At 36.1% G+C, this 16359-nt stretch overlaps 1 protein-coding gene across 4 annotated transcripts in view; it reads right to left on the bottom strand.

Annotated features, from left to right (window-relative positions):
- Positions 1-16359, bottom strand: part of IBR3 (acyl-CoA dehydrogenase-like protein) — a 381815-nt gene that overhangs the window by 244880 nt on the left and 120576 nt on the right. For all 4 annotated transcript variants that reach the window (XM_089419565.1, XM_089419562.1, XM_089419564.1 and 1 more), the window contains exon 6: positions 5227-5415. In XM_089419565.1, the coding sequence (XP_089275691.1) occupies positions 5227-5415 (189 nt within the window). The remainder of the gene's footprint in view (positions 1-5226; positions 5416-16359) is intronic.

Raw genomic sequence — 16359 nt, 5'->3', positions numbered from 1 at the left:
CGGGAGGCCCACCTTCAAAAATGGGTGAGGGACCACATGGCTGGCTCAGGTGGCAGAGAAGTGGCACAACAAGCTAGTTGGTGGCTGCAAGGGGCTGTTAGTTGTTCGCTGAGGACCATCTTGGAGAAAAAAAATTCTCCTAGGGATATCACCCACAAAAAGGTGGGTAGCACCGCCAAGCCACACCTTGTGGAGTTAAGGACTTTTCCCACACTAACCATGTGTGTGAGTGAGGCAGCACAACATGTCCAAAACATCACGACCCTACTAAAGCACATATTGAAATTCTCCATATACTCCATAATAAGTGATCCAGTTTAATTCAAAAGCATAAGCAATTATATTATTATTAAAATAATTGGTTAGCTAATACAAAGAAATTTTTATAACGTTGGAGGAATTACTAGGAATGGTCAAGTGCGATCGCAGAGTGGGTTTACGTGAGGTTGATCTCTTATTTAAGAGGATTAAGAGGGTTATAATATTTTCAAAATTCAATAAAAAGGAAATATAGAAAAGGGCATTGTACTTAAGAGTACAGATTACCAAAAAGAATATTGGAAAGAAAATATACCAAAATATATTTATTGGAAGTAATAATATTTATTATAATATCATTACTAACAATATATGACAAAAAAAGTTAAAAGGTTATTTAAGGGTTCTTTTAAAAAGAGACACTTGTAAAAAAAAAAAAAAAAATATATATATATATATATAGATATATATTACTATAAAAATTAGAAAGGGTTACTTATAAAAACCTTAACTTCATCTTGACAAAGCAAAATAAAGTCATCCCTAAAAAGAAAAATCAGAAAATAATGTAGTCTATAACAGAAAAGAAAGGAAGATTTTCCTATAAAGGTCTTTCAATTATAGATCACAGATTAATTACATTAAAACGAAATATCCAAGGGAAGGAAATTAATATTGCTATCAGCGCAAGCAACGAGGAGAATTACATCAATATTAATTTGGCAATTAGCTATTAATTCAAGAGCCAATCATTGGTGAAAGAAAATATATTTTTGGCCAAAAGGAATATGAAATTAATTATTTACAAGTGGCAATTGATCAATATCAATGCATTTCTCAATTCAGTGTCGTAACTATGGTTAAGAAAGAGATTCACATTATTTTCAGTCTACCTTGGTTTAAAGAATTGGGTATGATCATGTTAAACATAGACAAAAAAAAGTTTAATGTTTCCTTATAAAAATAAGTTGATCACACTCCAAGACATGACAACGAAGTCAGGGATGATAATGTCTTCATCAGAAATTTTTAAAGATATTTCGAAATTGATGTTTCAAGATAATCAAAAAACAATATCAAAAAAGAAGAAAGAGCTTGAAGAAGTCATCTCCAGTAAAGACAAGGAAATTTCGCGCCTCAAAGATCACAGTGAAAAACTACTCAAACAAATCAAGATGGCTATGGCCACCAAGAAAGAACTCAAGAAGCGCCTATCAGAACAAAAAGAGGAAAACTTATGATTAAAGAACCAAAATAAAAAATTATTAGAACAAATCAAGTGTTTAAAAGATGAGAAGCTTGAATGCCAAAATAAAGATGACTCAGAAAATGAAGAACTCTTATGTGTCTTAAGAATCATAATCAAAGAGTACTCACTCAAATTAAAAAACTTAAAAATGATAAGAAATCATTGAACAACAAACTAGAAGAATTTATCACGAAAGAAGTGTTGAAGTCTTTAGTTCAAGTTGAAGAAAAAGGAATATACTGATCCAGTCAATACCAGAACTCAAGAAGATAACCAACAAGTTGAAGTAAAAACACACTCAGATGTTGCAATTCAGACGATGAAAAATCAAAATGAAGATTTTGTAATCAATTCAACATTTGTATCTGAAGTAAATCAAGAAATTGCCACACGAATGATAAGGGAAAATCAAGCCACAAGAACTCCTTATCGACATCTGAATCACAAGAGCATACAACTCAATCAGTCTACATATTTGTATCACTCAGAACATAAACAACAAAGTTATGTTAATAATGTTGTAGTTTGTGCAATTCAGTCTAGTGATAACAATTCATCACAAGTTTCTAGTAACCAAAATATTCCACAAAAGATTGATTTAGGATGGTCAGATCCTTTCTCAATGCAACAAATTTTGTTTATCACTTAAAGGATCCTATCATCATGTATCAACGAAGATAACAATTCGAAGAATGCCATAAGATACAAAGACAAAGAAACAAATGATACACCTTATCAGCAATAAATTTTGAAGACGAAGCTTTTTGAAGAGGAAGGTAGTGTTATGAATATAATTTAATGATTAATGTAAATATAGTAATGATTAATTAGTACATTAACTCGTGATTAGTATTGAAGAGGCATGTCTCTAAAGATATGACCGTTTATGAAGAGGTACCTGCGTAGGTATATAAGTAGGCCCTCACCCTCATTTGTAATCATCATCTCACTAGTATTCAAATATTTTTATATAATATATTATATGTCCCATGATGGACATTCTTATATACTAGATCTTCTGAGTATTCTGCTGAGTATACGAACCTTGTTCGTTATATTGGTATCAAAGCATGTTAAAATTGGCAACTAGGGCCAAACTCCATGTAGGTCATCTTATTTATGGCAGCTGATATTTTTCTTGGACTCCTCTCATCGAGAAGTGTAGGATTGATCTAAAGATCATCCGATTCCGATAAGTATTCATGGAGATATGAATTTATTTGTGTTATGGGACAATTCGTCAAGGTTGGCCAGCAACCAAATAACCCCCACTTGTGCTCAACGTTTTAGTATAAAAGGAGGTGGCTTGATAGTCATTTGGACACACACTTCACTCTTGATTTCTTTCCACTTGTTTTGGGTTTTAGTGGCAAGAAATATCTAAGAGGATGAAGCCCTAGACGCAGGAGGAAAGGAGACTAAACAAGAAGCCCTACCAACAGTCTGGCCGCAGTCAAGAAGAGGTCTAATACTGCCCTAGCCACAGTCCTAAAAAGGGTGATCTAACCACAGTCCAAACAAGGAGACTTAGCTGCAGTCCAAACAGGGAGATCTTGCATGGTGAAGGAGGCCTATACAAGCTGGAGGAAAAGCCCTAATGCGCAGTCCTATCATGCCCTAGCCGCAGAAATTAGGATGACGTTTGCAGCCCTATGGATGCTGTTAAGAGGGATATGCCACGCCCTCATCTGCAATGCTAAAGAATCAAGGACACAGTCAAAGGTCTTAACCTTCGCTGTCATGAGGAAGCCCTACTGCATAAACGCAAACCTAAAGGGACATACCTTATCTGCTGTCAAGGCAGCCCTAAACGCTGTCTATAAAAGATGGTCTAGCCGCAATAGGAGGAGAGTCCTAACAGCCATTAAGGGAGAGGTTTAGCTGCTGTGAAAGGAATGTCTGATCACAGTCATAGGAGGCCTATTCCAGCAGTCAAATGAACCTCAACCACAGCAAGAAAGAGACTGATCAACGTGTATATTTGAGAGCTGTTTCAGCGGTCAAATTAAAGGGCTGAACTGCTTGCTAGTAGGAGGTTTGAGTGAGCTCATATCAGTCACTCTATAGGCTGTCATAATCATGTTCTAATGACTGTTGTGTGCCACTTGGATGCCACTGTAATAAGAAGTGAGTATAGACATAGTTCAGTCATTGTTAAGGGCTTGAAGGCTAGTCTGAATTGTAAAGGAAATGGTTTTCCCTTGGAGAACAATTGCAGTCAAATCTGGGCAGATTTTGAGGACTGTTAAGAGACTGCACCTTGGACCTGTTAAAGGAATCTAGCTGCTCTGCTAGGCTGTAAGCCATAGCAAGCAGCTAAGACTAGTGAGTGCAATGGCTGATGGTTGCAGCACATTGGGTGCAGCTCAGTGATGGTAGCAGCACAGCGCTGAGAGCAGCTCAATGATTGGGTGCAGCACAGTGACAGGTGCAGCATGATGATAAGGTGCAGCAGTAATAAGTATGATGTATGCAGCATGGTAATGAGGTCCAGCATGATGATTGAGTGCAGCACAGTGAGGAGCACATGGTGATGGAGTCACCTTGGATCAGTGGAAGCAGTATGCCTTTTACTCAACTCAGATCAGCTACCTCATATGCTATCTTCTTAGAGAAGATCTCTGCTCTTATTTAGATAAGTCAATATATTGACTTCTGATGTATATGTACTATCTCTCTCTCTGCTGAACTATTGAAGAACATATAAGAAGAATTGATCAAGGGTTTCTCCACATTGGGGTTTGTCCTTGGCTAGCGTCACATCTTGTGTCCTCGTCTTGGCTTGTCTTCTGCGATTTATGTTCATGTTCTATCTGCATTTTACTATCATGCTAAATGTGATTGCTAATATTGAGCTAATATGGAAAATTGAAGTAAATTGCTCTAAGCATAGAACATATCTAAAATTAACAAAGCATTCCTTTGAGTATACGAACTTTGTTCATTACAAGCCAGCAGCAATTCCTTTCTGTATTCTCTTTTTTCTTCCTTGTTGTCTATGCTTTCGGTTGAGCAGAAATATTGTGATCAGTCCTGCATTTTGTCTTCATGATGCAGCCAATCTCTTGACCAATATAAATATAAACTTGACTACGCTTTTTCTCACAGCTCTATAACTTTGAGTCTATTATAGGAATAAATTATTCTATAGTTACAATGGCGATAACCTCATATAAACTTCCAAAAAGGAACTAATATAACAGAAAATGGTGTAACTGAATCCTGAGTTAGGGATAGTAGTAGGTGGGTACAACCAAGTCATGACTAGGATAGAAAATTGGTTGTAGGTACAAGAAAGTTGAATATGTTTAACAATAAACACAGTAATAAGCTTTGCAGGATGGTATATGCAGAATATGGAATGGAATGATCATGACTACTGTCCAGTCAAAAATAATACAAGAAAAATTAGAAAACCAGCCATAAATCTCATTCAAGTTAGTATAAGCTAGCGTATTTTTCATCTATTAAAAATCAAGTAATGGCTATACAGTGATTGTGACTCTTGCATATCGTTTTCTGTAATTATAACAGTACAAAAAGCACTCGGATGCATCTTTATGACAACTACAAAGATATGTGTCCATATTTAGGAGAACATGCTAGTTGTATCATAATTGTAAAGGGAACAAAAAAATACAGTTAGTTATGTCTGTAATTTGCAGATGATTTATGGCAAGCTTGTAGTGCATATAATGGTTATGACAGGATATGCTCACCTCTGATGGATGGAACAGAAGATTATCAATACGAAAGTCTCCATGAACAAGACCAGTCTTTGACCTTATTTTAGAGTCTTCAGCTGGTATGTGTTGCTTGAGCCAATCAATGAGTTCCAACATCCTTGGACTTCGATCTGGTTTTCCTTCACCGGTTGAAGCTAGATATTGCTTTGCCCATCTTTCTACCTAAATAGCATTGACAGGAATAAAAAACCTAATTGAACGAAAAAATTATTTCCATATTAGAAACAAAGAGCAACACCAAAGAATATGTCCCTTTAATAGACTGTGATACATTATAGACCTGTTGGCAGAATTTTTAAAACACTAGCTGTTGGTGACAAACTGCTTACTCTCCAGTGGATGGCCCATTACTCTAGGTTGAGAATTTATACTACTGTACGCAGTTGTGAAAACTATTATATTTATATGTCAATACAAGTGATTGTTGTGTGTTAATATAAATGCAGATTGTGATTATGAGTTGGGTGTAATTTTATGTGTTAAATGAATTTAACTAATAAATGTGGTGAGGAAGTTTAATCACAATGGCTCTCAGTCGATATACATGAGAATCTACAAGTACAACAACAGTGAAGGAGAAACTCCTGAATTGAGTTTGATGGATTGTAAGACAGGCATAAATGAGCATGGTTGATGGTCTGCTACCCTAAATTATGTACCAGTTCATGAATAAATTCACATTTCTTCCACTTTATGTCTGTATTACCTTGGCATTTTTTATGTATGTTGTTTGTAATAATTGACATTAGAAGACATTTCGCAAGGGGTACTCTCCAAGTCAACATTCCCTTGCTCACACATACAAAGGCAGACACTAAAGAAGTGCAATTACAAGATAACATGTTCAGAGATATTGCATATTAGCAAAGCAAAACCTAGATTAAGTAACAATCAATATGCAACTCTGAATGTAAATTGCTATTTAGAAACGTGTTCTTTGTAGAAAGGACACAGAAGATACAAGCATATATAAATTCAAATAAGCACAGCAACATTACAATCGAAGTTCAGCATTTGTTTTATATGTGACCAGGTATGAAGCTATTATAAAGGAACCACAGATATTCAAGACGTTATATCATTGTGATGTCAAAGAGGACTAAAAGAATGAGGAACCCTAGGAACCAGTGTTGCGGGGGAGCGCCCCCCCCCCTCGCTCCCGCTCCCGATCCGCGCTCCGGGCGGGAGCGACTCGGGAGCGGGTCGGGAGCGCGCTCCCTAAAAAAAATTTCGCTCCCTGCCTTTTCGGGAGCGTTTTCGGGAGCGTTTTGCCTTTTTTGCATTTTTTTTTTGTAGTAATGTTCGAAATGCAATTTTTTTTTAAAGAAACAAATAGTTTTTGAGTGGGGCAACTTAATGATCAAGTCTAGGCCCTAGTATTGATGTGCTATTCATGGTAATGTTAAATTCTTAAAGTAAAAGTGTCACTTTTACTTTTACTTAAATTTTTAACATTACCATGAAATGACTCAGGATGTTTGAGAGTGGTTTCGTCCTCATTGGATTTCATATGGAGAAAGTAGAATTTTAGATTTCATTCAAAATCCAGCAGACTTATCAGTTTTTCAGGATTTCAGGATTGGGGGATTGCAATGTTTCCATTGAATTTTGTCATGTATTAGGGTATGGAACTCATATTTAATCAAGAGTACCAATCCCTCTATGTACCTTGATGTTAGTGACATTGGTTGTCGAACTCCTCTATCATGACCCTTCTAAAAATGTACGCATCACTCAAACAAAATCTTGACTTGACATGCTATGCTTTTTCTATCTTATGTTAATGCTTAGAGGGTGATATTAATGACAAAGATCCCTATACAAATACAAAGGTAATGACAAAGATACCTCTGGATATTAATGCTTGGAGGGTGATATTAATGACAAAGATCCTGATTTTGCAACAAGACTAAAAAATTAGACATTTCTCGTGGTGGCAAGAGGCCCAAGCATAAGAAATAGATAATAGATTTACTTCTCTTTTCTAGTTTCTAGTAGCTTTTATAACTATTGACTCTTTCATATTTATTATGATATTTTTTTAAACAATATATGACAATTTAAGTTTGAAGTTGGCAATTATAACTCATTAGTAATGAATTATGAATATGATGCTTCATGAAAGTTGAAAGTTGTTTCATTTCATTTCATGTTAGATATTATTTGTTGTAATGGTTACACTTAGCTTACAAGTACAACTTTGGTGATCAATGATGATAAATGTTATATATTGAATTTTGAAAGCTTGAAACTTTAAGATTGATGAATCATGAGACTCAATATGTTGTATGTTACTATGTTACTAACTTGCGGACGTGGTTGATGAAGATTATAACTTCTAGATGATTGTTGTTATATGGTTCAATCTATGCTTTTTTATGTTTTTTATATCTAATTCATCATTCTACATGTTTTGGTTGACATATATGTATCAAAAATTAAAAAATATAAAAAATATATATATTTTTAAAAAATCGCTCCGGGATTCGCTCCCAAACCGGGAGCTTCTGAAAATGGTCGCTCGCTCCCGCTTCCGCTCCCGCTTCCGCTCTTCCGCTCCCGCTCCAAGTAACATTGCTAGGAACTTTCAAAAAGGAAAGAGTATCAAAATAAAAATTCCTAGCTACTGTATGACACATTCCTTTGGTAAATCCTTGGGACAGCTAAAAACAAGCATGTGACAATTGGTTCAAACAGAAGAAGCTCCAACAGAAAAGGACAGGAAAATAGTAACATAAGCCCATTCATGTAATGTGACTGACTAAGAGGGGAAATTGTTAAAAATATTAAGAGTACCAAGGAAGTGTTTCCTAGTGCATTAGCCTTTTGCCTAGGAAGACACTTTAATTACCTTTTTGGCATGTGACTTTATGGGTTATATTAAAGTCATGAGGAAAATGTCACTTTATGTGGTACATGTACTAGGTACTTTATATTAATGTCACTTTATGAGAAAAAGTACTAAAGTACTTTCTAATATTAAAGTCACTTTATATTTTAAAGTTGACTTTATGTGGAGAAAAAGTACAAGGTACAAAACTAAAGTTATAAAGTGACTAGGAGTCATTAGTGGGGGGCACATTAAAAGGGGGTCAAGTGAGGGAATGATCTCCACCATTGATCTCATGGGCTGAGATCTAATCTCAGCCCTTGATCAATAGGGTTAGGGTTCTCCTATCTAATGAGAAACAAAAAGGGAGGAAAAAGCATTGTAGCTCATTCATTCTTCACATGAGCATTTGGACAAAAGAGAGCAAGGAGGAGAGCAGGAATACAGATTAAGGAGAAAATTTACAGCAGAGAAAACAAGAAAAGCTACAGCAGACTCGAGTTCCCAGTAGGCCGAGTTTAAGCCAAGGAGGGAGCACGAAAATTGAGGAGGCAGCCAGAGCTTGTCAGAACATAGTTTGAGGTAAAAACTGAAGTCTGGATGAATGACTTTCCTGGCTGAGAAAGGCTACAGGCTGCATGCATTTCTAGAGGCAGTCTGCACAAACCTTGTCACTCCTGTGGCAGTCAGCGCATTTTTCAGGTCAGTGACAGAGGGAAAATCTGCACGCAGATCAAGGAAAAGACAGCAGGCTGACTGACCCGAGTTTTAGGCAGTCAAAATCTGTCTTAAGGCCCGAATTTCACTGAGAGAGAAGCTGCCAGAAGTCCGAGTTTCTAGGCATAGAGGGCTGAACGAGCACTGTCAGTGGTTCAGAAATCAAGGTAAAAGTGGACTTACAGTGGCAATCTTCCCAAGGGAGAGATACGTATAATTTTTTGTTGTATTAAAGGCTATAATAAATTTCCTCAGAAGCTAATAAATCCTCCTTGAAGACTGATTTCCCCACTCTGGTTTTTTTACAGAGTCTAGTTGACCAAAAATCAGTGTGTAAATTCTGTGTGAGTTTGTGATATTTCTTCCTTATCAGCTGAAAATTAAATTGAGTAGAATAGTCCTGTATTTTTTAGTCTAAGTTACCAAGATACAGATCCGTTGGATTTTTGAAAAGCCAAGATCCGGATACGGCGAGGATACAGCAGGTGGAAAAATATATAATAATAGTTTTAAAATTTTAGAAAACATATTTGATGTTCAAAATCAATACCATTCATGAATCACAACATTAGAGCTAAAATTATTAAATAATTTATGAATCCAAACACTGAAATGAGGCATCTTGCCTCATACAAAAACGATTGTAATAAATACAAAATGAGTTTTTCATCAATGATCACCTTATTAATATGATAATATAAAGTAGGTTTGTCTACAAATCTTGAAATGGGAACTAACTGTGTAGCATCCTCAAGTAGATTAAGGTGAGTCATGGCATTCAATGTCATGTTTAAGTCAGATCTCTCAGGTTCCACATCACACATCCTACTTGGACCTTTCTTATACTCTGGACTACAATGTGATAGAAGGCGAAGGTTGGAATGAACATATACAAGATCCTCAGCCTTCGCTGCTCCCAGTCTATTTCGCTTCACTAAATGGATGAAGCCATATGTACTCCAGTTCCTCTCAGCTCATGAGGAACTAGCAACCTGTGATAACAACCTCGTGGCTAGAGATGAGAGATAAGTGTTGTCCCCACCATGGAAGCCCCACCAAGTAATAGGATCCATATGCCCCTGATCCATGGCTAGTGGATTTGAAAATATCCCAGTGGATTGTACAAATGCTCCAAATTTCTCATGTACTTCCTTTGCAATTCCCACTTACCTATAAATTTTCCTAAAATTTGTCTTATATCCCTGTACCACTTCAGAATCTCTGTTTGAAGCTGCTCTACCAGGTAAAGACAATATTTTGGAATTATAATATTTGAGGTGCAGTGCATATGCCAAAAGGTGTAATGGCATGGTCATTTTGTTCCACCTTTTTGTAACTATGTCTTTCACTCCATTGTAAAATACTTCAAAGGCGTCACATTCACTTGCCTTGATAATTTCATGTATCCTCTCCAACATACTATTTACATTTTCATAGACTTCCCCCAAGCAAGGCATATTTGTGTCAAATGCCCTGATCATGGTTAGGATTGGTTTTGTGAACTGCAAAAGGTATTGGACCTTGTCCCACCATGCATCATCAAGAATGATAGATTTTATTCTTTGTCCTCTATCAGAAGTTGAAGTCCTCCATGATTCCCAAAGAGAGTCAATGACCATTCCCAATGATATTTGTCTGACCTCCACAAGCTTTTTTATGACTAAAGTGTGGGAAGCAAAACGAGTTTCAGCAACCTACATGTGTTTTCACAAGTCAAATTTCAATTAGAAATAAAATTAAAGTAAAATTAAAATTAAGAACTCATAAATTATAATGCATAACATTGATTAAAGCTTGAGTACTTTTAATAGCTCCAACTTTGCAAAACTCCAATATATGGCTTGGGACATCGAACAATTGGTAATAAACATTTGGATCTCCTTTGATGCTACATATATTTCATTGATCCACTCAATCTCACCAATCTTGTCAAGCATAAGATTTAACGAATGCACTGCACATGGAGTCCAGAAGATGTGATCATATTGACCCTCGGACCTCCACAATCAAACCTGCAACTCTACAAACCTTTGCATTGTCTGTGATAACTTGGACAACATTTTGTGGCCCCACACTTTCTATTGCATCAAAAAGGATTGTGGAGATGAACATTGCATATTTTTCCACTCCACTACAATCAATGGCCTTCAAAAACATTGTTCCTTTGGGGCATAATGCGATAACATTAATTAAAGGGTGATTTCATTGGTCTCTCCATCCATCAAAAACGATGGACACCCCTGTTTATGCCCATGTATCACGAATTGATTGTAATTGTCTATCCACAAATTGTCTTTCTAATGTTAACAAAGTGGTCAGTACCTTTTCATAGCCAAGGCTCTTGTATCCTTTTAGTGCTTCATTAACTGCTTTAATCATTTGTTGCAATTAAGGAGAACACACCAAATTGAATGCTAGCCCATTTTCATAGATGCAACAGCCAACATGCTCATCTACAACTTCTCTGCCTTGGTTATTGAATGTTGCTTCAAGAGGTCCTAGAGTAGGTCTTTTATTAAATATGACAATTGGTGTAGATGGAAATGGAGACTTGGTTGTGGAGGCTTGCACATGTTGTTTTCCCTTGGTGAATCTCCTATCAACAGCATCTTGCAAAGTTGCATAAAACTTAAGTTTTGTAGGACTTGAACATGTCCCACTTTGGCCATTTGGACCTCTGCATACCAACACCCCTGTTTTAGTTTGCCCAATCAGATGGGCATTCACTCTAGTATATGAGCCATTTCGAACGCTATTGCATTCACTACATCTCCATTTGTACGAACCACCCCCAGAATTTTTGCCAAGAATTTCGACATACTGCCATCAAGGAGATTTTTGATCTTTTTTTACATTTGTCCCCTCAATTATTTCATGTCGTGATGGTTCCATGTTTATCACTCTGCATTTATAATCAAATATAAATTAGTAAAATTATAACTATCAAAAAAAAAATTAAATTGCTATTTTATAATTAATAAATGTGTCTCAAAATAAAATAAAATAAAATAAATTCTAATAGTCTAAATTGTAAATATAAATACAAATACATAGTTATATATAAATAACTTTATATATGGTCAGCTTTATTTATTTATATATTTATAAAATATATGGTTATATAATAATTATAATTATATATTTATATATATAAAACAAACGAAAGTTAATTAATTTTAAATTTTTATATATATAATAATAAAAAAAGAAAACTAAAATGGAAAAAAATACAAAACCTAACTTTAAAAATTAAACTATATATTAAACACAAACAATATAAAATTTAAAATTAAACACAAAAAATATATATAAAAATTAAAAGTGAACAAAAAAAAAAAAAAAAAATCATAAACTTTTGTAATAGAACGAACCTGGTCCATGCTGAGTCTACCTGACCACCTGCAACACAAACACGAAAACAACGGAACCACCTGCACAATGACACAACGATGAGTCAACCAACAAAGTTGACCATAAGTGTGACCCCCGAGCAGTGTAGGCAGCTGATTTTGAACCGCGGTTGATTTTGAACCGTGACTAGTCTACCTATAGCCACCAACAATTCTAATTCGACCACAATTTCTCTCGACCAACACTCAGCGATAGACTACGATTTCAACCCGTACTGTCAAGTTCTATAATATGGAGAAACACTGCCAAAACACCATAATGCTTGCATTGAACAAAGCCATGCCAGTCAAACTTTTAATTGAAGGAGTCAAACTATTAATCACATTAGTCGAACTGTTAATTGAAGGAGTGGAACTGTTAAACTAACTAGAGTCAAAGATCGAGTTTGTTGGTCGGATGTGGCTCCAAAACCACCGGAACCGCCGCCAAACGTAATAAGATGCCTCCAACCAGATGACGTCGCCTTTAGAATCATCGCCCTAGTAGATACAAGTGGATTGGTATCTATATTTGTTTTAGGTACGGGGATCTGCAGTTCCGCCACTTGCTCCCTGCGGATCCGGTAACGTAGGTTTTAGTTAACTAGTATTATTATTTTTTTATCAACTAACACTTTGGGGTTGGGGGCATTAAATATTATGCTAAAACCTTGAAACTGGGTGGGCTACACATTTGTAAAAAAAATCTACAAAAATTTCTTGTGTACTTGCACCTATTAATGTTATAATCTCATTTGTTTGCACTCTTTGGCATCTTAATCTCCAACTCTGTGTAAATCATTTATAACAACACAAATGGCACTTCAGGGAATCTAGAACTCAAATAGCCTATAGGTTCAATTCCTTTAGTCCTATTCTCTTTTACTTGAAGTTACAACGTAAAACTTAAAAGACACTAAGATTTAATGTACCTAAGGGAAGAGGAATTGGAGGTAGCATAGAAAGCCATTAAACTAAGAAAACAAAAATCCAAGTTTTTTGTCGAACATGGAAGGAAACCAAAGCGACTACACCTTCCAGCTGGGTTTTCTCCCGAAAGGGTTTCCCAAGTTATATCGTGTTAATTTGCGGTTTGTGAGTTTTATTTCATTGTTCTCTATTTCCTGCATAATTAAAATTTGCATGAATATGCAATAAACAGTAATGTACAGATCCAAAAATCTAAGGAGAAATAAACCCTCATAGTGTAGATTTCGGATTTTAAAGTTACTTTTATCAGATCTGTTGTGGCAAATTGTCCAGTGGAATATCCACAGCAATTTATGGATCATAGTGTGATCCATCTCGATGTTTTCAGAGTAAGAAAAGTGGAGGAATCATCTCACAGGACCATTTTTTACCAGTGGGACCCGTTTAGCAAATTGGGGTCTGAAACCTTATAAGAGCAATTTGAGGAATCAAACTGCGTTATTTGAGGGAAAAACTTTGTCTATTAAGCGCAACACCTTTTTGTGTTATTCTACACATGGATACCTTTCCAACAGCACAAGAATCGCCTCAAACAGAGTGTGTATGCAAAATTTATGCCACTCTAAATTTGAACTTCCTATGACCACAATAATTTGAGAGGATAAAATGTCAACCCCCATTATTCAGTGGAAAAGAGACTAGTCACTAGCCACGTGAGCATGATGAAAAAGAATTTAAAAGATTCCATATTGTAACTCTAGTTAAGAGTTGAAGGAGTCAAAACCTAACCACTAATAGGCTTAGAGAAATAGTTCTTCTGAATCAATCACATGCATATTATGGGGTAGACGTGTTTCGAATCAACCAATGTGGTTCATCGTCAGGACGGAAAAATGAAAAGAATCATTAGTATATGGATGTGATTGATCTGTAAGAGCAATTTCTCTAAATATTATGAATCACAAAAGCTTGAGTTTTGAGACACTAATAGGCTATCAGGTTGTATTATAACCGAGCCACTGGGAGGAAAATGAGTTCCTTTCTATTTGAGTACGTTTTGTTCCATAGATGAGCAGAGTAGCCATGAGTGGATAGGGACTCGAGAGAGAGCAAACAAAGAGCATTTGTACACTGTAGCATCCCAGGGCCATAACCCTCACTTCCTTGGCACTTGCATACATTTTTTGTTCAAACAAAAGCAAAGCGGCCTCACCTTCTAGCTAGGTTTTCTCTCGAAATGGTTTCCCATGCTATATCTTGTGTTAATTTGTGGTTTGTGAGTTTTAATTTGTTGTTCTCTATTTCCGCATAAAAAAAATAGCTGGAGAAATCGATAACACAACGGTTTTCGTACTCGCGTGACACGAGGTTGATACCCATTGACTACCACTATAACCCCCAGATGCAACTGCCCACCCCTGAAGAACAGAGCACGGGTAAAGCGAGGTTTGAACCTATGACTTACGCAGCGGCACAAACACCTTAGCAGTATGTTCACTAGCCAACAGACAAAACCCCTAGGGGCTATTTTCCACATAATTATAATTTGCATGCATATGCAACAAATAGTAATTTACAAATCTAGAAATCTAAAGAGAAATAAACCCTCATAGAGTAGATTTCATATTTTAAGTGTAATTTCATCAAATTTGTTGTGACAAACTTTCCAATGGAATACCCACAACAATTTATGAATCACATCATCACCAAGCTCTACATTAATCCTTGACTCTTTCTCCATCAGGCTGCTCAATAGCTTCGATGCTTCTATCATATGGTGTGATGCACCATTGTCCAGGTACTAACCACTCTTGGTGCTAGTGCTGGTAGATAGATAGGAGACTAATGAGAAGTCCTTCTCAAACTTCACTACAAACTCATCAAGTTGTACCTCTGCTAATGTTGTTCTCTGTTGTGACCTCCACTTCCCCTTCTTCTTCTCCAAACACTATGACGCATAATGCCCATTCTTGTGGCAAATGAAGCACTTGAAATTGATCAAGTCCTTATTCTACCCTGGTTGTGATCCTTCATTGTTACCCTTGGAACACTTCCCTTTGCCTTCTTGGCTTGACTAATCAAGGACAAGTTCTCCTCTCCATTTCCTTGCCTTTTGAGCTGAGACTTCTCCCAAGCCTCTTCCTAGATGTAATCATCCCAAAGCTTCTCCTAACTGAGAAGTTTATCCCGAGCATAAACCCCCTTGACAAATGGTTCCCTTAGCTTGTGAACCCATTCAGTGCCACACTAACGAGTCCTTTATCATCCACTTTCTCCCCAATGGTTGCAAATTGATCCTGTATCTAGATGATCTTCTTGAAATAATTAATAACATTAACAGATCTTGACATTACGATGGATCTAAGCTTGTTCCTCAAGATCATGTTCCTATTCATGTTATCACTCTATAGCATGTCCATTAGCGCCTTAAAGACCTCTCTAGCCGTCTTCTTTTGCAAAATTTTCACTCTGTAAGGCATCATTTCTACATGTACTTTAATTTGTCTTGTTTTAACTCAAATTTGTTTCTTTTAAGTTGATATCTTAAATTTATAGCTTAAATTTAGTTATTTCAACCTTTAAATTTTTGTATTATTAGATGAAATAATTTTTTGGATTGTGTACCTAAGGGGTTTTGACCTCAAGACTCCATAAAGTGAATTTCCAGTATATAGAAAATTCAATTTTAATGCATGTCCAAGACTTAAAAGTGCTCTAAATTGATCAATCTTCTACATTTTATCTTCATGAAATTTTTTGAAGACTCCATGCCCAAAGATACATCAGAAGCTTCATGTACCATCATAGTTCACTATGTCATCAAAGTTTTCCAACTCTACTTCTTCTTCTCATCTTTTTTTGTTGTACTTAGATTCCACAAGCCCTGCGGAGACTATGTAAAAGTGATGCTAGTGTGATGAGTTGAGTCATGTAACAAGCCTAGGTATCTTTGGACCTTGTCATCAAGTGAGTTTACTCTGGGAGTTTTTTTCCACTTGGTTAATTATTAAGTCCTTTTGAGGATTTAATAATTAATTGAGTTTTTTCCTCCAAAGATAACCCCAAAGTCAGAGTGTGGCTTGATGGTGAGGCCTTGGGTCAGTCCTAGTGTTTAGAGTCATTGTATATTACCATACTAGATCACATACAAAAAATTCATGGAATTTCAATAGGTTTAGGGGTCATTTTTTTAAATATTTTAATTTCCCGCACGGCGGAAATTTGAGTAAATTCTAAAAA

This window comes from Pinus tabuliformis, chromosome 4_1, assembly GCF_031772625.1.
Source record: "Pinus tabuliformis cultivar Carrire ecotype Pingquan chromosome 4_1, CPIR1, whole genome shotgun sequence".
Classification (NCBI taxonomy): Eukaryota; Viridiplantae; Streptophyta; class Pinopsida; order Pinales; family Pinaceae; genus Pinus; species Pinus tabuliformis.
The sequence above is the reverse complement of the archived record's forward strand: the minus strand, read 5'-3'. Positions and strand labels throughout refer to the sequence as shown.